At 31.4% G+C, this 24770-nt stretch overlaps 2 protein-coding genes across 2 annotated transcripts; one reads left to right on the forward strand and one right to left on the reverse strand.

Moving 5' to 3' along the window:
• The first annotated feature begins 285 nt into the window (after positions 1-285).
• On the forward strand, positions 286-2575 carry LOC126778280 (uncharacterized). Its single transcript, XM_050501775.1, has 3 exons — positions 286-423; positions 866-1124; positions 2235-2575. The coding sequence occupies exons 1-3, from the start codon at positions 286-288 to the stop codon at positions 2573-2575; spliced, it is 738 nt and encodes a 245-aa protein (XP_050357732.1).
• A 10227-nt stretch (positions 2576-12802) lies between these two features.
• LOC126778270 (uncharacterized) lies at positions 12803-14110 on the reverse strand. The gene is made up of 3 exons (XM_050501762.1): positions 13926-14110; positions 13421-13676; positions 12803-13227 (listed from the first exon to the last, which is right to left on the reverse strand). Exons 1-3 carry the CDS (start codon positions 14052-14054, stop codon positions 12854-12856), a joined length of 759 nt encoding a protein of 252 aa, XP_050357719.1. The 5' UTR covers positions 14055-14110; the 3' UTR covers positions 12803-12853.
• Positions 14111-24770: the final 10660 nt, after the last annotated feature.

Genomic DNA, 24770 nt, shown 5'->3' on the forward strand with positions numbered 1-24770 from the left:
AAATAATATTTTAATAATAGTAACTTGACATCTTTTGCATAACGTTGACTAAAGTAAGACGATTCCGTGCGCTATCCTAAAAAATTAATATTAATGAAAGAATAACTATGTCACTCACTATGGCATAATGTCTTTTGCGGCTGTTTAAGGCATCGATTACATTAAAATGTTAATACGCGGAAACTTAAGAGTGGGGGCAATTTAGATAAAAAACTGTTACCAATCAAGCGATCAACACAGTCGAATTCGTATCGCTTGAGTACGTGGTCCAGAAAAAAAAAAGTCATGAAGCTCTTCGTGATAATTTTGAGTGTAGTGGCGGTGACTCGGTCCAGTCCTATAGCCCAAGAAGATTCAGTGTTTAAATTGGTTGTTGGAAATTTTGTGAATTGCATGCATAGTGATCTAACTTTGTGCTTAAAGGTAACTAAGTGTTTCGTAAATAAGTGTGATTAGTGACAGTCCATATATCAGTGTTGATAATTGTAATACATCTGATAGTAAAACTAAGTTCGAGGACAAAATAGATTTTATTTATAAAAACGTGCGTCGAAATTGAATTAAGCCAAATAGTGAAACATATTTAACTCTCCTCTACTAACTTTAGTTGGGATGGAATTTATTTGATATAAATTATGATCCAACGATAAATGTTTCATTTAAATTCAATATTTTTGCAAAAAATATGATTTATTAAATCATACAAAAAACATACATGCAAAAAATAGAATGAACAATATTTTATAAATAGTCGATATAAGTAAAATATTATTTACTCTTTTCCGAAATTATTAAATTCGAAACAACGTAGTAAAAAATATTGGCAAAAGATGCTTTTATTAAAAATTTATTTCTTTCTCAACAGGAACACGCACTCAAAGCAACCGAGAGACTTGGAACGGTTCGTAAATTGAATATAATCGATGGAGTAACCGTTTACAATAATGGTCCAAAGGAAGCCAGGAGTTACGATACACTATCCACTGAACCTGAAATCAGGAACAAACAAATCAATGAGAGACTGTGGGAAACTACTACTGATTTGTTGCAAAAAAGTGATTTGGAACTGAGTTTACCTGGTAGTGATGAAGAAGGAGAAGAAGGATCCAGAGCTATTGGAGATGGTATGTAAAATTTTGTGATAGTAAACAAAGAGAATTAAGCTATAATAAATCTTATAGTTAATCATTTTCTTGTAGACAAAACATTCTGATTAAAATTTACTTGTAGTAAGAATATGATTCATCTCTTGATTTAATTAACATATATAATTATATAAAAAGAAAAGACCATTCGATATTTGAATAAAATTATACTGATTACGTAATTAATTCATCGATTAAAAAACGCCATTAAATCCCATATCAAAATCGCTAGACAGAAAAATAAAAGAGAAAGTCCTGAAGACGTCTTCATTAAATTGTCATTTTCAGTTTTGGATAATGCCGATTTTATTTTGTTTTAAAGTACAGGAACAGTCTGTAAATCCCACTGCCGGGCTAAGGCCTCCTCTCGCTTTTTGAAAAGAAAGTTTGGAGCTTATCCCATTCTATATTTTGTTTTAAAGGCTTATGACATATCAATTAAATGATTAGCGATCCTAAATTAATATTTATAAGGAAGTACTTGATATTAAAATTGAACGAATTCATTGAAAATATTCGATATATTCAATTTAATATCACAATATCAATAGGTTTAATAATTTTACGAACAAAATTCAAGGGAATGTTCGTCTTTTGTCGTAAATATGTTGAATAAATTGCCCAAGAGTGAAATGCGACGTGAAATTACTTTTAAGTGTGCCAAATATACTGGTTTCGAATATAAAAATCTCTCTGTTTTTTATCTTAAAGTCTCCAACTAATTAACATTTTATATTCTTGTTCCGATACAACCGCTCATTACGTATTCACAACCAATTTAACAAATTATTAAATTTTCTACAGATTACCTGTTATGATTAAATCAGTTTTATTTATTTACAGTTTCAAGTAAATATTATAAATTTTGAAGATATAATAAATAATTTCAAATTTGGTATTGCTAAAATATGAATTCTTGAACCATTTTTTGGTTTTGGAGTTTGATTAATCACTTATGTGATATTAATTAATAAAATATTTATTAGTTAGTGTATGATATTATTTTCTCGTTTTAGTCAGTTTTTACTTACTTAAGAATATTAATTAAAATATATAGTAAAATCTACAATAACGATAATCTTGTTATAGTTGATGAAGGTCGTGGTAAGAAGAAGAAGCAGCTGAAGAAGAAACTCAAGCTTCTCATCCCTCTTGCTATACTGGCTAAAGCCAAGGCAGTAGCCCTCGTGGTCATAGCCCTCTTAGTCATTGCTGCTTCAGTCTTCAAAATTGCAGTGCTCGCCAAGATCGCATTCATCGCTAAGGTTATTGCTATCATCAAAGCTCTTCTCGCTAAGAAACATGCTCAAGAAGAACATGTTTGGGCCGCTCCTCACGAGGAACATGGTCACCCTGGTGGCTGGGAAGGTGGCTGGTCACGCTCCAGGAACGAAGCGAACAGCTTGGCCTACTCTGCGTACCAACAGTAATGTTACCAAAAAGTAACCGGGTCTTATTTAAGAATATTAATTTATTACAAATCTTAATTTATTATGTGTGTGTGTGTATGTGACGCGATAAGATTTCACATTTTTTTTTATTTTCCTTTCGTTTTGTTGTATTGTTTTATTTTTATTGTCTTTTTAAAAAATATTTATTTATTATTATTGATATTATATTTACGTAATGTATACGACTATTGTTATGTATATATTTATATACTTCAATTATATTCTATTTTATGTTTTTTCGATTTATATGTGATAATACTTTAACGTTTATTTTTTATTATTTATATTCATATTTTATATATTATTTTTTATTAATATTATTTATACCATTATGATATTTTATGTACTATGAAACGTATATGTTACCTTTTTTGATCTCTCAATATATATATATTTTTAATTTTATTTGTGAGCATCGTGTATCACGAAATGGATGTTTATTATTTAAAAGTGTGTTTGTTGTTTTTTAATTCCATTTATAGTCATAGAATAAATCAAACTGCATTAAAAATAAAAAGCATTTTTATTTTAATACTTATATTCTTATTTATACTTTGGACACATAATTTATTATATACTTATATTGGGTAGGAGTTACTTTCTATAGTCTTGAATACGTTGTAATAAAATTATGTATGTATTTCAAACGTGAGCCGATATAACCAAGTGGTTACGCGAATCTTAACCGGTGATCGCGAATTAAGACCAAGAAAGCACTATTGATTTCTCATGTACTCCTGCTTCCTTTATGCTTAAGCTTTGTAGTAACAGCTGAATGTCCCAATGCGGTCATTTTTTTATCGTTATTAATTTTATGATAATATTTTTCATAACCAATTTATATAAGAAATGTACTTTATTCATGTAAGTTTTGCTAGCGACTTTTAGAAGCAGGATTATGTAATTATGATGACGGTGCGTAGAGTATTCGAAAATATAAATATAAAAAATAAATTGTAATACACACTAAAATACTAGAATATAAGGTTAACAAGTCAGTTATTCCATCATTATCTGAAAGCCTATCTAGGAATAAAAACTGATTACGTTTAATAAAAATTTAATGATTAAAATAAAATAAGTAAATTTTAAAATTTATATTTACGGCCTTACTTATAAACGTTGCTTAGAGGCTGTTTAGTTAAAATAGATTTCGCTCTTTCTTTCATTATTGATTTGACATTGAAAATAAGAAGACACAGCATTGCTTAAGTAAGACTGTTAGTCTTATTTATGAATAGGATAATGCCCAACCCCGAAATTTCCAACAGTTGGGCGAAAGAGACTACCTGTTAAGGCATCATTAACATATTCTTATTGGACGGATGGAGATAACACTGCATTCTGCCAAGTTATATTCTACCGCTAAACGGCCATACTTAGTATTGTTGCCTTCCGGTTTGAAGGATAAAAAGGTAGGTGTAACTATAGGCACAAGGAACATAACATCTTCGTTCCCAAGGTTGGTGGCGCATTGATGATTTAAGGAATGGTTAATACTTCTTACATCGTCAATATCTATGGCGGTGGTGAGTGGTCCATTTGTCTATCCGCCTAACTATAACAAATAAAAGGCTTTTATTAACACTTGTAATTTAACAATTGTATGGCCTTTATTTAACAATGTTAATAATAAATTTTGATGTTATGTGATGTATGACATTTTATTTCAAGAAGTTATAAGTATCTGGCTTTAGTAATATTAACCATTAAGCCAATCGTAGTCCACAAATACCACTAACTTCCAAGGACTCCACCTTCCTATAACATAAATAAATAAATAGTTAAACCAACACCACTCAGAAGTATTCATATGTAGTTTTATAAGATCAATTAATGTGGTGTGCAATCAAGTGTCACGTTATAGGACAATTATTATTAATAATTAAATAATGCGTGTCTATTATATCTATTGCGGATGAGGTACATGAAAATGGACAAGATTATATAATACTAGATAAAAGTCTGAATTTTGTTACGTTTTATAGCTTTACGCGTTTTATTTTGATACCTATATTACTAATGATTTAAGGAATTTCCTGAATTTTATTTGATAACCCTTCTGTTTATGCTTTTTTATATCTCGACTTCAGACAAAAAAAAAACAGTAGAAAAGTGGCGGGAAACCGTTTTTAATTTTTATTTTAAAATGTTACATATTTAATGGTATCAAAATCAGACAGATACAAACAATACAGCCAAAGAGATTTTATTGCAACTTTTTTTTATAAAATAAGCGAAATCTTTTTCCTACAAAATACACAACTCCTGAATAAAAATAAGAGCAATCTTGTATTAAGGTGAAAAAAGGACTTTTACCTTTCTCGGACGCCTGAATTAATTGTTAACCTTTTTTTCTGATTACAAAATAATGATAATAATTTCTGTCAGGCGTGGAATTTAAGAAAAATATAACATAAAATTTGTATGTCCAATGCAGCTAATAACGTTAATTATATATGATTTATTTCTTTTGTTCATACATTCGCCAATCGATCTATTTGCCCATACAGTAAAGTGCTAAGGGCTTATACTAAATATACATATGAATAAAATACACGCCCTGTGTTTGTTTCCATGCGTTTATTTACTATTTTACTATCCTTATATTCTAATAATTATAATTCTAAGCTTCTGTTTACGGCTTCTACGTGTTTGTGGTGGCTCATCGTACATTAATCCTACATTGATTTTTCAAGAGGTCTGTCTCATAATGTTATGAGACAGACCTCTTGAAAAATCAATCCTACATTTTTTATATAGCGTCTTAAAGTTTTAACTAGTGTATTTAAATAATGTATGTAAATAATAGATGTTGATAATAAATGTTGTCTATGTTAAAAAATGGAAATTGTAAAAAAAACCTACTTTCATACTAACTCGGTCGGCTGATCGGTCATTTTGTATGGAAAGTCAAAATTTTTTTAAATATTTTTTTTAACATAGACATAACATTTATAAGGATGTGTTAACATGGGAACGTTTCGGCTTGATAGGCTGTTTATCAAACACCTTATATTAACAACAGTTAACGGAGATCCGGGTGCAAATGGTGCAATTTTAAATGATGTTGGGTAACAATAAAGTTTCCCACATCTGTCAAATTTCTTCATTCTAATTTCGACCTCATATAAAGCAGACAGAGTTCAATATCAATTAAGATCTATCTAATCTACTGGTGGTAGAGCTTTGTGCAAGCTCGTCTGGGTAGGTACCACCCACTCATCAGATATTCTACCGCAAAACAGCAGTACTTGTTATTGTTGTGTTCCGGTTTGAAGGGTGAGTGAGCCAGTGTAATTACAGGCACAAGGGACATAAAATCTTAGTTCCCAAGGTTGGTGGCGCATAGGCTATGTAAGCGATGGTTGACATTTCTTACAATGCCAATGTCTAAGGGCGTTTGGTAACCACTTACCATCAGGTGGCCCATATGCTCGTCCGCCTTCCTATTCTATAAAAAAAAAAAGATACATTTGACAGATTCGGGAAGCATGATGCTAGGCCATTGTACACGAGTAACAACATAATTAAACATTTACGAGCTCCTTTTACGCGGGGATGAGGTATAACGTCCAGCGTCATAACACGGACGCAGGTTCATTGAAAGAAAGCCGCCGGCGCCCCTAGCACCGCAAACCCTGCACTATAGGTAAAGACGCCTCTGACTATGAAATCCAGACAACTAATATACTACATATACTACTTTTCTTCTTTTCTAAATACTGTTAATTATATTGATAATTACACCCAGAATCAGGACAAACAGACATGTTTAAGCACACAAATGTCTGTCCTGGGCGGAAATCGAACCTACAATCGTCGGCGTGAAAGGCAAGTGTCTTCCAACCACGCCAACCAGCCAGTCGAGATATATTATGATAATGAGTACTATAAACATGTAATACATTACTTTACCTTGGATTATATTATAGCAATACTGATGCTGAAGTGGAAAGCAGATTTTTATATCCGTCATAATAGAAAAGTGGTCATGTGCGCTTTTATGTCCTTCAGGAGTATCATACTATATATATCGTACTTCATTTTTTTCAAATTTATACTAATAATTATATAATAACGCTCCTGATATCTTTTTTTTTTTTTTTTCTTAAAAAGTTTTAACCCTTCATGCTAGCTCGTCTTGGTATTTCGTCAGGCTTAAAAAATATTTTTGCATTCGTATACCTAACTGCTGAGAATGATTATGTGGTATTAAACAAAGCAATACAGCCCATGGGGGTGGAGCAGGAACATTCAACGCGAGTGAAGTCGCACGGAGGTGCTAATAAGGCAATAGCAGGAAAACTTAGATATATTTTAAATCTCAATAAAAGTGATAATGAAGCACTTTTGTGACCAGCTGTGCAAAATTAACCTGCTGTGTCACAAAAAACTTGCTAGATATATTGTCCTCCTAACCGATTTAAGTCACGGCGGCCAATCTCAATGGAGACTAGCCATCTACGCTCGATATATATATTGTTCGAGTGAATGCGCAAATACTGGAGTACTTTTTACCTCACTTTCAAAATCCTATGGAACGGCAATCCGATACGACTGGAGATAATTCAGGCACAGGATGATAGGCTTCACTTTCAAGGCGCGGGAGTGTTAACACAGCCAACCCCCAAACATCTCGGTGTTTCTGGAAAATGTCTTTAGAAAAAATAAATCAAAAACGTGTCATTGGCCCGAGGATAGAACCCAGGTCCTCAAGATCTGTATCCGTGCGAGCCGCTATACCAACGTGAAACGAAAAATATGTTTTTGCGAGGTTTTTGAAAGTACTTTCTGTTTTCAAATCTGCTTTACTTGTATAATGTGATAAAGTGAAATTTTGTAAAAGTTTCATAATAAATGCACGGTAGAGTTAAAAAAAAAATTAAATTTAGTTTTATATGCGATAAATGAAAAATATTTTATATAAGACAAAAACTCCGATCTCAGTTGATAGACGAATGGTTGTTGGTTGTCTAGAAGAGATCGCTATGTACCGATAAGACCGCCAAAGTATGCTAATGATGTTGTATCCATGTATTATGTTTTTTTTTATAATCCTTATGGGCTACAATGAAGTTTATTCTATCTAACTTTGTACACGTTTCGTTATAATTTGTAACTACAATTGTTATAAATAGTATTTTATTTTTTTCTTTTAACTCTTACTACTCGCTGTTCCATGCTATGTACATATTCACAGGTCATTTAACTATGTTTTTGCAGCTCGTTTTTTTTAATTATATTTAGTGTATATAATCTTATTTTATAAATTAAAGTTTATTTTTGCGTTTATTTTTACTGTTTAATTTTATTAATAATATTTTGGATTGCAATAAGTATGTAACGTGTTACTGTGTACTATTTTATTATTATTATTTGATATAAATATAATTATCACGGCTCGTCAAAGCCACAAAGGGTGCCATTGAAAATCAGCGTTGGGTTCTAACTCAATATAAAAGCTGAATGGTACACCTTTTCGGGACACATCACGTTGCATATATCGCAATAAGATAAGATTGTGTTAGTATTTATATAAATTTATTGTTTTATTTATTTTTTTGTAATTTTAATATATATAGTCCTTTTTTTATTTTCTTTTATTCATTAGTTAATGTTTAATTCTATTTTGTTTTTTATTTGTTTTTACATTTATTGTAACTTTATGTTTGCAGTGTTTGTTTGTCCTAAATAAATGTTTTCTTATTCTAATTCTTAAATTAATCACATGAATATTCAGTGGTGCTTGTCCGAGCTTGCACCCGCATTGCTCGGTAAAAGTTCACATAACCCGGCTCCTCCCTAAGTGAGCCGGGTTATGTAGGACATGTGAGGTCACCCCACCTTACGCATCCACGGTTACTCCCTATCATTTGGGCCCCGGGCGTTGAGGCTGTGAGAGGGCCGAAACGAGGCTGACATCATCTCCGCCGTCCAGGATCGGCTTTTTCTCGTTCCCGCTCCACCGTCTATAACTAGTTGGACCATGTGACGGTCTCATAGAAGGACGCTACGGCCCATCACGCCGATTCCCTGCGGAGCATCGCCGACACGACTGCTCACGAGAGGTCTTTTTCGACCTCAAGGATCTCTCTCTCCGCACTCCATGCGGGGCACGCCTCCAGCGCGACAGTGGCTCATCTTCCACAGGTACTCTCCAAAACAACCATGACCGGTCTTTACATGCATAAATCGGAAGATCGCAAGACCCTTCCAGTGTTCCCGTCCCGCTTCAACGCCTCAAATTTCACATCCCTGGAGCATCCCGGCTCTCAATTTACTATAATATATTATCTTAAATAAATAATTTAAGATTCACCATAATAATAACAACAATATATAAATAACAAGACAAAAATATACAATTTTTAAAACGTAAATTACATCTTGCAACAAAAAAGAATATGAATTAATAGTTATAAAAAATCAAATAATAAACATATTACTATCTGAGTTTTTTTTTGATTATACATTATGTGTAGATACTTACTTAAAGTTCTTAACACAGGTTGACCTTTGTAGTTATAGATCCGCTCCTTATAATTGTAGATTGCAGCTATGTAGCCTAAAACCTTACCTAATAAACAGAGCAATAAAAAGCAAAAAAGAAACGCCTGGTAGTGCTCTTGATATTAGCGTCTACAATCAAAATGATCTCTAGCTATAACATATCAGTAAATATACATATTTCCATTCCATTCACAGTATATATATCCTCAAAATTTTATATATATATATATATATATATATATATATATATATATATATAAAATGAAAGCTTCTGCTATATATTCGTATAAATAAATAAACAATATTTGCTATTTATATTCTTAATAAGATTTCATTCAACTTATTTTTCTTCAAGTCAAAAGTCATAAAAGTACCACATGAAGCTATCATCAGTTGGAATGTGGATTCTAACAAGATAGACCGGAAAGAAATTCTGTATAAATTCACTCTTTCGAACTCATCACGGTACATATATCTTAATTCGTAATACACGTTGCATTGAAAATAATTTTAAATATCCTGATAGAAAGTCGGCGTCAAATAATGATACACTTTGATAATCTCAACTCCTATTCTTAGTAGTTTCACGGTATTTTTTTAATTTACGTATAATGTAACGCAACTAAATCGTTGGTGTATTGGCTAGCTAACCACTACACCAAGCATAGATAGCATAGATAGCATATAGCTATGTATATGGCTCCAGATCCGGGTCCTGGTTTCAAACGCCGGCTCGGACTATTGATGAGTGATTGGTTCTGCGCCTGAACTTTTTCCGATTTCGTCAGATTTGTTCGTGCACTTTATTATTTAGACCTTCGCAATTGGTCGGTCTAGTTTCTCGCAGTCAGTGTCGGATTGCCATTCCATCTGATTATGTGATGATGATGATGATTGTGCGTCTGTATGTGCAATAAAATATTTGCGTAGGTTGGTCTTTGAGATCGACCGCCTTAGACGAAATTCGGTCAGAAGGTCAATATGACAAGTACTGTCAAGTCTGTTTTTGGCATATTCTATGTTGATGTAGGTGTGACAGAAGTATTTGGAAGTACCGAAATCATTAAAGATTTTATCCTCAAAATATCAATACAAATGTACTTACACGTACATTTATACTGCCTTTATTAATAACTTTAGGATCATTTGACTATTGAACGAAAGAAACATGAGGATTTGGTGCAACGAAACTCGGTTCAAAACTTCGCGTTCATCAAAATTTTAATAACAATAAACATATAACAAAAAACCACGAAGACAATAAAAACAACATACACACACAATTAAACAGACATAATTATAAATTGTAATACTTGTAGTTTACACACACTCAAACGTAAAACATGATCGAGGAGATAAGAGAACGATAATTTCTTTCAATGTTTAATTAAATTGAAAATAATGTTTGTTTGTTTTTTTCTTTTTTTTTTCTTTTAATGGTTCATATACCCTACAATTAATTTTCATTTCGATTGAGATGACATGGAATAAAATAATATGAAACCAGTAGAAAGCCGAGCCTTTAATGAATGTCTACTTTAAACCTGTACGCGTTGAAGCGTCTGGAAACTCGTTTTTAATTTTTACTTGTGCTTTATAAGATGAACAAAAAAAAAAACAATGCGTGGTAAATGAAAAATATTTTAGTCCGTTTTGAATTGATATGTTGATATTTTAGTAGGAACTTCAATCGTTGTATGTTTATTATAAAGAATTAGTATCTTATTTTGGGCACATAATATGACGTGGGGATGAGAGCTTAGAAATGATTGACTTGACGAGTACCAACTAGATAGTTAGACCGGTTGAATATCTTTCCAAGTGATTGTACTGTACCCTCGTTAAGATGGCCATCTATTTCTGACCAGTTAAGATGGTCAGAAATAGATGGAAGCAAATATGAGCCTGCACTAGGACCACGATCTTCAAAAATGAAGGAACGACTGAAGAATTAGATAAACAAATATATATTTTGTTTTATTATTTAATTCGTTTTGAATAATAAGACAGCCCATTTTCCTCGGCATTAAATTTTAGTAAATAAAACAATATGTGCCCTATATTCTATCTTATGATATAATCGAAAAGCTGTCTTCGGATGATTTTTCCAAAAACAGTAAGACTCATTCGTCAACACAACTCTTAATATAACGGTATTCATAAAGATATACTTTGTCATAGAAAATCTGTTTATATTAAAACAAAAATATTTTAATCGAGATATATTATTTTTTGACAATGCTTGTAAATCTCAAGAAGAAAGAGAAAATATTTTTAACTCGACGAACCAGATTTTTATAGTTGAATTTTTCAAATAAAAAACGTGTATAAATATTTTACTAAAAGTATCATAGTGGCTTGCGTAGATTTCTAGTCTGCGTATTAATCGACTAATATAAAAATTTGGAACATACATAAATAAACATAGAGAGAGTGGACTTCACTTTTATTATAATAATGTATTTGGGGTCATTCAAATTTTGATAAAATTTAACATTATATACACATATTATTTACATTTTATATCAACATCAGAGAACCGAAATGGTCCGATAATTAGATCAGATGAATTATACTTAAAAATAACGGGTTCAAGCCCGTGAAAACATTACAGAAATTTTACGTGATTAAAATATTATATATTTGTGGGTCTAGCCCAAAACCTTCTTCTCAAAAGGAGACTCAGAAGTAGGTCATATACTTGCAGTTACTTTTTTTTAAAACTTTTAACACAAATTTCAAAAAACAACCCACCTTATTGTTTTTTTATGGTATTAGGTAGGCAGATTGATAAGTGGTCACCACCACCCACCCCCCTCCTTGGGAACCAATATGTTATGTCCCTTGTGCCTGTAGTTACACTGACTCACTCACCTAAGTATTGCTCTTTTGAAGATTATATGATGAGTGGATAGTTACCTACTTGGAGAGACTTGCACAAAGCCCTACCAAGAAGTAAAAAAAAAGATAATATAGTAATTTAACGTCATCAATATTACTTGAATCTAAGTCGACTTCGTTAAATTATCTTAATATTAATTAAATATATTCTAACATTTTCCATTCTAAGTATGTACGAAATCTAATCGAATATAATCCATTAGCAGGAAACAAATAAATCTTAGTTACTTAGTTAAAATTGGACAGTGAAAAAAGAACACGCTATATCCTATAAATAAATTACTAAATAACATGCCATGTTCGATTTCAGTTACCGATCATTTTAAATCAAATGATTGATTTGTCTGCAAGAGTCAATTTAATGATATAGCGGAGGTTATAAATTGTTTCTACTCTCGCTTGAAAGTAAAATCGTGTTCACAGTTTTACTATCAGGGATACACTCTTTGTATGTCATTTTCTTAAACATTATAAGTAGTTTCGATTTCCGTTCGTACCAAATTTCTAAACAGGTTTTTATGGTCAACATTAACGAATTAGTCGGTTAAGCATCTAGTATCTTAAACTTGTCACATTTAAGAATCTCTATATAATTTTGTTTAAGAAAATTGCTGTATCATCGAGAAATTGAAAAAATTAAGAAGTCACTTAGCATTAATTTTGTCATCGTATCTTTCTTGGTTTTGTTTTGTAAAGAAACAAATAAGTTTTTTTTTTTAAAAACAATCTTTTATTGAGCAATAAGTTAATAACAATAAGTTAAATAAATAAATAATATATAAGTCTTTGTACAATGCTTATAGTGTTGGTATATAAGGTGGGTACCAACTATTTAAATCTAAATTATTTATGAGGTGAATATGCGCTGTAGGCCAAGTTTTGAGCATCATCGATGTTCTTGTTCCAGTCGGAACCGGATCCATAGCCTGAAAAGCCGTGACCGTGGCCAAGATCATGTGCGACGTGGTCTACATGAACTGGGTGGTGGGTTTCGTGGTGATGAGGATGGGGTACTACTTCATATGTGGTTTTAGTATGATCTTGTTTCAGGCACCAGGCAACGAAGAGAACGACTGCGAGGACCAGAGCAATCTTCGCTGTTGCTAATGCCTTGAGAGCGATGAGCTTGACGATGAACAGCTTTCCGATAAGCACCTTGGCTCCGAGCAGTCCAATTAAACCTCCAATACCGCTACCACCCTTTTTCTTACCACGTCCTTTAAATGAAATAATAATATTAATTTTATTAAAAAAAATGAAATTATCAACTTATCCGTCTAACTTTTTTTAATTCAACTATTTTATGATATCATTATAATGGCTTACAGATAATTTGATATTATACCATCATTGTGTTTATTTTAAAATTTAAAAACATTTATATTATTTATAAAGAAAATAAACTCTCACCTTCTTCTAAAGAGCGTTGCATTTCCTCTTTATCAGCTTGGTTCATCTTAACCTCAAGAGCATGAGTTTCAAATAGGCTGACCACGCCGTCCATTAATCTGTAATTAACTTCAGCATCTCTAGCTGTGGGGTCAACAGGAAGAGTGTCTAACTTCTTTCCAGTTCGAACATCTGGCTCGCCTTTTAGAACAACACCTTCAGCAATTGCAATGCTTCTAGTTGATCTTAAATTGTCCACGATTTTCAACAGCTTTTCCTGTAAAAGATAATTATTATTAATTCAATTATTATTTGGATTTACTAGTAAATAAAGAACATGAATGTTTGTGATTTAAACAAAATTGTGGGTGAGCGATATCATTTCTAGCTTGACGGTAATTTGAGTCCACCTGCCGAGAGAAATTATATGAAATTATCCCCCAACTACACCCGCGTGAAACTTGACCGGACACTAACACGTTCCATTCTCACTGAACACTTTCACTTTAATAATAAAATTATGGACCTTAACACATAAAGCGTAGTCTCCTCTGCAGTCCTTTATGAAGTTGATAGCTGTTTCCATTGTGTTGTCACTGTCTTCGCCGCTGGCAAAAACGCCGAGGGCTAGGAGTACGATCAGTGTGAACTTCATTTTTTTGTCGATATTAATTTCCTAACGCGAGCCGGTTTAATTTTCTGACATCGAGTGATGTCAAGCTGGGTTTGGCGTGGTCCGGCCGCTGCAATAGAGTTTTATCGTACCCCTCCCTCTCCTTGGTTATCTGACTTACTCTATACGAATCTTTCATCTGGGTTAAGAAGATATCGGATTCAGTTCGGTCCCTAATGTTTATGCAAATGAGATTACTTTGTACATATTTGACGATTTTTAAAGACATTTTCTTTAGCATTAACGAAAATATTATGTCATAAGTTAATAATAGAAAGTTTAAGCGATTTTTAAATTATTCAGAATTATTTGTTTTCGCTTTAAATTTTTCAAATAGCATTCCAATCTGTTCGATAGTTTTTAGCGAAAGGTAAATTCGAAGTTCGAAGTTTTACTTTTTTAAATATTTTGATATAACCTAACCTTATTAGGGACAAAATTAGAATATACATATTGATATAATTCTGAATATTACATGCAAGTTAATTTTGTGACGATACAATTTCATGATATTTCTTGGGTGAAATATAATGTCTAATATTTTACTGTCATTAAAAAAAAAGTAACGACACGGAACTTTATAAATAGAATTTGAAATTAAAATAGCGAAATATTTAAAAAAAAGTCACTTCTTACTAAAAAATATTAAGTTTATACATATTCATTCATTGTAATTGTAAGAAATTAGCTTAGTCTAGTTTAAGATAATAAATTATATTAGAAAACACTTTCACATACAAACACAGTGATATTGATTGTATAACTTGCTATTAATATCTATAGGGCAAAGCACTCGGTGACGAGAAAGTTCAAGTTTACTCTGGCATTTACAATCAACAGGCTATTGAAATAATATTAAACTCTTATTAGTTATCAACTAATTATTACAATACAATATAGAGTAACATCTATGTTGAAAAAAATACGAATAAATTACTTTTCAGTAAAAGTTCTAACAGATTATAAGAACAATTTTGATGGAGACCGTTTTTTTTTTTTTGTTTTTATATAGTTGATATTCGTACTCGTAATATTTATACAATTAAAATAAAAACAGTTAATTTACATCAAAATGTTTACACAAAACTAAATTATATTCTCCATTCATTATTAAAACATTCCACTTTCGTGTTCATTAGTCTTCGAATCATAAAAAAAAATATCACTGGCCGCAGAATAACCGGTCAAGGAAACTAGGCTGAATAGTTTTTTTCAACATGTCATGTATTTAGTTTTTTAAACGATTAATCTACGTAATCGTATATTGTTAAGATTTAAAAAATACAAAATCATAAGCCGGGATTTTGAATCTGTTTTAAAAATAATATCGTGAAATCTGAAAAAACTTAGCTGAATAACTTTTTCATCATCATACATAAATTTTTTTTAATTAAAATTAAAGCGGCAGTAGTCATCGGTTTTACGTATATAGTTTTTTAAATTTCTTTTCTAATTTTTCTAAAATAAGAGGTACTTTTATATAATTCAAACTACGCAAGGTAACGCTTAAAACGATGATGCGTAATAAGCAATTATTCTATTATTTTTAAATTTCATTTATAGTAGGAAGAAAAACGAGCAATTAAGCTAGTTCCTTATAAAATTTTAAAATACAGTCGCCTAACACGCAGGCATTATATTATTATTTACTGAGTTTCTTGCCGGTTCTCAGTAGAATCTACAGTCCGAAACGACGGCAGCTTTATGCTTTATATTATGCTTATAATTAGATTTCTTTTATAGGTTCTAATACTTTCATTATCATGAAATTTTACATAAGTTTTCAACGGTTATAACAGACTATAAATTAAGCATTTGTATATTTACAAATATAACAAGCCTTTCATTATATAAAACACCTTATAATATTTATATTATAACAGCATTTATGTTTATGAGTTAAATAACATTAATGGTGCATACAAACAACTAATAAATTACCATACAATTGTCTTGTTATAACAAACAAATAAATACATTCATTTTTTTTGTAAATGGATATATAAATACTGGTTTACTCATTGTTTTATACATATTTATCTTATTTTAAGTAAAAGTACCCACTACTGCGCAAAAGTCTTTCTCCTTTTGGAGGCTTTGACCTTATTCCACCACGTTACTCCAACTTGGGTTGAGTAACGGTACCCAATGGCATGGTACCCATGTTGTAGGTTTTCATCCGACACATGAATGTTTTCTTACGATGTTTCTTCCCGTCAAGAACGGGATGAATTATATAAACAAATTAAAATCTCGTGGTTTTCCGTGTTTGAATCCGCAATATTCGATTAAGATTCGTGTGTTCTAACCACTAGACATTTTGTTTAACACCCGGTAATGTCTATAATATAATAAGTCATGCATTCGAATTTCAAACTCGCACATCTGGATTGCATTCAAATTTTACACACACGTTTTTGTTTAATGTCGGAGACAACACAATATAAGTAAGTAGATTGGAGTTCTTAGATTAAAAAATATATTTAAGTGTTTTTTTTTAATAAGCTATATATGAAAATGTGTGTTACCTGTAATTATTCAATATATTAAGATTATAATATATTCTAGTTAACTGGAAGAAAAAACAGTTTGAAATTTGATTACGTATAATCAGTGAGATTATAATAGTCGATTGCGTATTGTATGTAATGATATGGAAAGTTAAAATCATTTTCTGCTGGTCTCTACGAGCACGTATTAATGGCAGAGCTATTAGTTTAAATTCGATTTGTTTTCTTTAATATTGCCATGATCGTAATTTTAAACAGAAAAAGTTTTAAATAACAAGAATTCAAGTTAATATTAGAACCTTATCACACTTATTTTTATTTTATTATTTAGTTTAAGTTTTTTTTCTTTAACATAACCGTAATCTTAATTTTAAATAGAAAAAGTTTTAAACAGCAAGAAAAACGTTTTAAAAGAGTCAATATTAGAACCTTATCACACCGATTTTAATTTCACCTTTGACTTAAGTTCGATTTGTTTTCTTTAACATATTTATGATTAGAAAAAGTTATAAATGGTAGGAATTCTAGTTAATATTAGAACCTTATCACACCCATTTTAATTTCATTTTTTAAAATCATGTTTGAGTGTGTCTTAGCCAATTGCGAAACACTAGCTGTAAGACTATGAAAAATTAATGATTTTGAGTTTTTTTGTTAATGACTTTTTAATTTAATATTTATTAATCTTAGCATGTTTCTCTTTGGATACAATTTTTTTTAATAAATAAATTAATCACCTATTTGAACTGATGACCAATGACAAGACTTTCTTGTTAATTTAATTTGAAAAATATCCCTATTTTATATTTATTTATTTGATATATTAAGATTGCAAACTAACATGCAGTAATAATTAGGAATAAACAGTTTACAAGTAAACAGGTCTAAGGTCAAAGGTTTACAGTTGTACTCATAGGTATTTTTTTAGAGTGTAGGTAGGCGGACGAGCATATAGGCTATCTGGTGGTATGTGGTCACCAACGCCTATAGACCTTGGTATTGTAAGAAATATTAACCATCACTTACATCGCCAATGCGGCACCAACCTTGGGAACTAAGATGTTATGTCCTTCAAACCGGAACACAACAATACCAAGTACTGCTGTTTTGCGGTAAATCTGATGAGTTATGGTACAAAGCCACCAGTGAAAACCATGACATGAAAAAAAGACACTGATCCTCTTAAATAATACTAAAAAAAGATAATAAATAAAAAGATAAAGACATAAATATTAATATACAGTTTTGTTGTTTACAATAATAATTTAGAAAAATCAATATATAAGTGGTATATGTACCTACTACAATACTACTAGGAATCAATAAATCTGTATAATTTAAAACTTTAAAATGTCTCTGTATTACAAATATTAATTAACCGTTACTCGGTAATCCTTACTAATAAATATCGGACGGAACCTAGTTAGATCACTTTTTTATATATTTTTGTTTAATAATAATAATATCCTGGGACAGTATTCACACGGCCATTTGATCCCAAACTAAGCAGAGCTTGTACTATGGAAACCAGACAACTGATATACTACCCATACTACTTTTCTTTTGTAAATACATACTTATATAGATAATTATACCCAGACTCAGGACAGACATGTTCATGCGCACAAATGTCTGACCTGGGTGGGAATCGAACCCACAACCTTCGGTGTGAAAGGCAAGTATCTACCAACCACGCCATCCGATCCGTCAAATATATATAAAGGCATTTTATATATATACATATTAGTACTATATTACTCTAGATTAACTTGCTTAAAATAAACATGTTATGTTTTTATTGTGTTATCATTTATAATGAATAAATAAGAATCTTATACACAACGTATAAGATCCTTTTTTATTGTAACCATTCATAAAAACCTTTTTTGTTAAATAGTTATTACCGTAACCGTAACAGCCTGTGAATGTCCCACAGCTGGGCTAAAGGCCTCCTCTCCTCTTTTTGAGGAGAAGGTTTGGAGCTTATTCCACCACGCTGCTCCAATGCGGGTTGGTAGAATTCACATGTGGCAGAACTTCAGTGAAATTAGACACATGCGGGTTTCCTCACGATGTTTTCCTTCACCGTTAAGCACGAGATGAATTATAATCACAAATTAAGCACATGAAAATTCAGTGGTGCTTGCCCGGGTTTGATTAAGATTTCGTTATCGGTTAAGATTCACGCGTTCTTACCACAGGGCCATCTCGGCTTTAAATAGTTATTAGGTTATATTTTAATTAAAATATATGTGTGCATTGTATCTGAATGGATCAAGAGAATATATGTATATAGAAGGTACGCATAGATTTGTGTGTCTATGTACGCATTTATGTATGTATTTAGTGCAACATTTTTAGTATCTACAATTAATATCTTAGGCTAAATAACTCAATCAGCTTCACCTTTTATTTAATATATAGATATGTGAAAGCGATTCATAATTCAAGTAATTTCCCGGTCCATTTACACGTTACGGTTTAATTTATGATGTTCGTAACATGTGCTAGAGAGAGACGGATTAATACAGAAAAAGCTATCATAGTAAGACCGTTAAAGACATTTACTTATTACTATACGACATACGATGTTTACCGACACGACTTACGATTTCTCGTAAAACTGAACGTGGCAATGATATTACTTAGAAAAATAATACTAATTACATTTAAACGTAATTTTTTTGGATGTTTTTTTATTACGTATTCCGGATTCCTAGCTGGTCTGAATGGTGTTCAGCCAGCTTGTCGATGATGTCGTCTTTATGGATCGCCATTCCAAGGTTATATTTCAAAATCTCCCTTGTAGTTGCCATTTGTATTCTATCCAATAGTTTCTCCGCCGCGTCAGCGTCATAAATAGAATATAATATTTTATTTTTTTAATCATTCAAACTGTTTACATTATTAATTGTGCGATTTTAAGGGATTGTGAAAAGTATTATATTATGCTTCAATCTCTTAATGTTTTTACTTAATATAAATATATATAAAATTGTATTCGTTACTTTTAAGATAATTTCCATTTTGTATTAAGAATAATCATTTTAGTAATCATACTCATATGACAAATGAGTGAAAGAGACGTGGAATCTTTATTTGAAGGAATATTAATTCTCTTTAACATTGTAACAATGATACACTTAAATATTATATAAAATTTATATGTATATGTTGTATGATTGGTACATCAAATAAATATATATAATATATAAACTAAAAAACAATTGTTTTTTAATTGTATTAATTAATTTCGCACACATAAATAATAACAGCCAGTAAAAACAATATATTATTATTTAAAAATAAAGCTTATAATATTTCACAATGCGTGCACAGACAGCGTAAGTGATAATCTGACCGGTTTTACAGGACATATTAAGTATTTTAAAAAAAAGATTTATTTATTTAATAGAAACACTAACAATATACATATAAATTGGTGGCGTATATATCATCCAAAGAGAAAAAATCAAATTTTGATATGTATATCGATTACAAGTGTACACAGCATTCACAAAGTATTGACCTATGCTTTCTTCATTAACACAAATACAACAAAAAAAAAAATACAAAATACATAAAAAAAAACAATAGGATCTCAACGCACTATTTTGTTGATGGACTCACTATCAATAACAAAAAGTAATCCATGAGCTTTTTTTTTAAAGTAATGAAGCTGTTATGAAAGAAATCAAAAATATATTTTTAAGCCCGTACAATTTAGGCATGAAAATGTCTAGAGGCGGAAAAAATACAATATTGCTCCGAGTACTACGCTTCCACTAACCAGAAAGCAATTACTTTTTCTAAAAGCTAGAGAGTCAATTGCTTAACATAAAGTTGCTGTAAAACTAACACGCGTAATAAATAAAAATATTATAATATGTTTTATATTAAAAATAGTGAGATATAAATGGCTGAACGCGATATAGTTGAAATTCTGAGACTCATCGTAACGACATGTCCGCAAACGAGTCCGCACTTTCATTTTCTTAATTTTTTACTTTCGATCGATGCTCATTCTTTTAATAACTTTAAGCCTATACTTAGACGAGACGGCCCAGTAGCTAGAACAGGTCTCTCTTAAACGAAGATTGCGGGTTCAAGCCCGTGGTGGATTGGTGTTTATAATTCAAGTCGCGCTTTATACATTTTTATTTACATACTTTGGTAATTGAATTCGTGGAAAAGTGTAACTACTCAGTTGCTTGCCGGTACTTCTCGGTAGAATCTAAGTTTCGAACCGGTGCTATACACTCAATATAATCCTGTGAAATGATAATTCAAAAGTATTTTTTAAAATCCCACTTAAATAAAGAATTTGATTTTGATCAGAGGCGTATATGATTTGGTGTGACGGACACAAAATATCCGCCCCTTATATTAAACGAAAAATACTATTGTTTATTATAAATTAATTATTGGTTAATCAAGAGCAGGTAACGAATAATGAGTTTTAAAGTACTTATCTGATGTAGATAGAGGTTCTTCTAGTTCATTTAGAAAAGTCAAATTAAATAGTAACAAAAAATTAATAACGATTATGAAACGCGCCTAGGCTGCTGCGAGTGAGGCCCCTGGCGTTAACCCCTACAGGGTAAATACGCCACTGATTTCTATTAAAACATTTTCTTGTCGCTTTAATCTAAATTTGTATTTATTTTAACGAAAAACGGTCATACTTTTTTGTTGAGCGGGTGATTAGTTTAACATTGTTTTTTCTTCTTCTTTCAAATATCAAATCAACAATGACAGAACGAGTGGAAACAGTGTTTAACAAAACAGCTGCTAAGTTTATAAGTTTGTAAAGTACTACTATACTGTTCGTGTGTTTAGTAAAAAAAAATTAACAATTTCACTTTCGGATTTGAAATGCTAGCAGTAATTACATTTGAATTAATTAAGTTCGAAAAGAGATGAACATATAATTTGTATAAGTCTGTCTCATTAATTAATTAAATAGAATATTGGGAGGAAGCTACCTAAAGGTATATTTGAATTTTATTTATATTAATTCAGCTTGTTAAGTCTCGGCCGTTTTGGAAATGTAGTTTAGATTTAAAAAGCAACGAAATGAAATTAAAAGTTGATTTCATAAGTTTGTTTCGGAAACACTGTTTAATTAGATTTTTTTTTGTATGTATGTTGTGTCGCTGTAATTACAGAGGTTATATACATCCAGGACCGGATTTAGAGGTTTCGGGACTACAATCCCAGGGTTTCCATGAGAGCGGGGACGGGGCGCACAATAGATATTTCGAAAAAAACTTCCCAGTTAACAAATGTATGATAATGTTATTTACTGTATCTACATATTTATATGTGTGTGTACCCCTTCCTCCCCTAACGTAAACTTTGTTTCACATATTTCTGGAACTACAAAACCTCATAAGGTAGGGTTATCCGTCGAGTATAGTAATTATTATTAGTGGTGACCAATTCAGTGGTGACCAATTCAGACCAATAGATGCAGACCATAGGAAAAAAAACAGAAAATTCAATTGTTTTTCAGAAAAGAACACAAACTGCATAATTACCAATAGAAATTAATATACAAAGTTATATACAATATACCAAGTTACAAATGAATATCATACTTATATTTTTGAACTTGGTTTTCGAATTATTCGATCGCTTGGCGCCATCTCTAGTAATTTAAGTGAACTTCGTGGCTTCGGTTCTCGTTACGTCACAACACAAGTTTTGGGAACAAAAGGAAAACATAAAGAAATAAAAAGATATAAAAATATATTCATAATGTTACACGTTTTCTGTAAGTATATCCGAGAAACTGAATGTTTAACGCTCTATAATATATTATATTTAATTTCGTTATTTATATATATGCTAATATTATACATGCGAAAGAAACTCTGTCTGAATGTTACGCTTTCACGGTTAGAACTTAACAAGATTTGATGAAATTTGGTATAAGCAAGATTGAACCCCGAGAAAGAAGGTTATTTTTTTATAACAACCCCTCCCCCCAAACCAACATCACCCTACCCCTTTACTTACCATGCGGGTGAAGACTAGTATTACTATATAATATTATATACCTAAAACAATAAGTTATCACTTAATACATCTTTTTTTTTATAGAATAGGAAGGTGGACGAGCATATGGGCCACCTGATGGTAAGTGGTCACCAAACGCCCTTAGACATTGGCATTGTAAGAAATGTCAACCATCGCTTATAGCCAATGCGCCACCAACCTTGGGAACTAAGATTTTATGTCCCTTGTGCCTGTAATTACACTGGCTCACTCACCCTTCAAACCGGAACACAACAATATCAAGTATTGCTGTTTTGCGGTAGAATATCTGATGAGTGGGTGGTACCTACCCAGACGGGCTTGCACAAAGCCCTACCACCAGTAATTCGTTTTAGTCTATTCGTTTTTGCCATCTCATAGTGTACGTATTATAGCATTTTAGTAGTAGTAGATACATATCATAGATTTTTTATCATTATTATTATTTAAAAGTAGTTTTATATATCATTATAATGATTTTAATTTAAACGCCTATCATTTATTTAATACTTCACACTAAAAAGAGAAATGTTGCTTACTTCCACGTGCTCAACTAAAAAGTTTAATTTCCTTACAAAGTTAAAGTTCTCTTAAAACGAATATAGCCTTATTATTAATAAAAAACTTAACAATCTCGCTTATAAAATTTATAGTATACTCTTAATATGTAAATGTAACCATGGACGTATCCATCAACTGTTGCTTTAGTCGGAAATATGGAATGTAATTTTTTTTTTTTATAGAATAGGAAGGTGGACGAGCATATGGGCCACCTGATGGTAAGTGGTCACCAAACGCCCTTAGACATTGGCATTTTAAGAAATGTCAACCATCGCTTATAGCCAATGCGCAACCAACCTTGGGAACTAAGATTTTATGTCCCTTGTGCCTGTAATAAAAAATAAAAAACACTGGCTCACTCACCCTTCAAACCGGAACACAACAATATCAAGTATTGCTGTTTTGCGGTAGAATATCTGATGAGTGGGTGGTACCTACCCAGACGAGCTTGCACAAAGCCCTACCACCAGTAAAATAATTCAATATATATAATGATATAAATCATATATTAAGCATAACTGTACTGATTGAATGAATTTATAGCCAGCGTCACTCAGGATGATATAAGAATTCTAATGATACCCCGATCAAACTCAGGCGTTTAAAAGATATGCTGGACTAAAGAAGCTCTCACACATAAATGCCAGTGGCCAGTCGTGTAAATATAACATCTGATTTCTTATAACTGAAAATAACAAACTTTAATTTATTACATGTACTAAGTTACATGTACTGGTTTGTATTGTCGATGAAACTGTTTTAAAATTCATTCGGAATATATAATTGACGCTAAGTAGTAAATTTAAATAAAAACTGCTCTCATGTGTCAATCGTAAAGTGGTTTCTTGCATTTATAGACAGACTGTCACCAAAAATGCTAACGCTAGATTGAAAAGGGTCATTTCTCCCTAGCTCTTGTGTACATTTACAGACAGAATGTCACCAGAAATGCTAACGCTAGATTGAAGGGCCATTTCTCCCTCGCTCTTCTGCCTGTCTCCTTGTCATATAAATTTGTACTAACCTGCCGAAGGCATGTAGTAAATATGACGAATTTAGTGCAAAAAATTAGCAGCTAAGCTTCTGCTGATAGTATGTAGTGTCCAATTTTTGAACCGCCAATAACTTCGGCTTTAAATAATATTCAAAAATTTAAAATTGTAAAAAATATTTTTTTCTATGTTTTTAAATTTGGAACGTGAGGAAACCCTCTCGTTCCAAATTTCCTCTATAGGAATATAAGCAAAATCAAAAATTCAAAAGCATGAAATCCCTGTCATACAACTGGTTAAGTTAATAAAAAAATAAAGAATCAAACATATAATTTAAGCCATGAAAGTTAATTAGCCAATCAACTCTACAATGGATGTATGTGAAGTTCTCATGAATTTCTTTGGACCATTGTTCGAAGAAATTTTGTGTCAATTATCTTACTTTTAAGTAAAAAAAATCTTACATTAAACAACATAATCGTGTTATCAAATTACTACCATTATTAAGATTATTGACACGGTGTTTCTTTTAAGCTCCGTGTTAGTTTTTGCCTATAGTTTGTGTTTTATATTTGTAAATTTAACAAAAAATAAAT

Source organism: Nymphalis io, chromosome 25 (genome assembly GCF_905147045.1).
Source record: "Nymphalis io chromosome 25, ilAglIoxx1.1, whole genome shotgun sequence".
Classification (NCBI taxonomy): domain Eukaryota; kingdom Metazoa; phylum Arthropoda; class Insecta; order Lepidoptera; family Nymphalidae; genus Nymphalis; species Nymphalis io.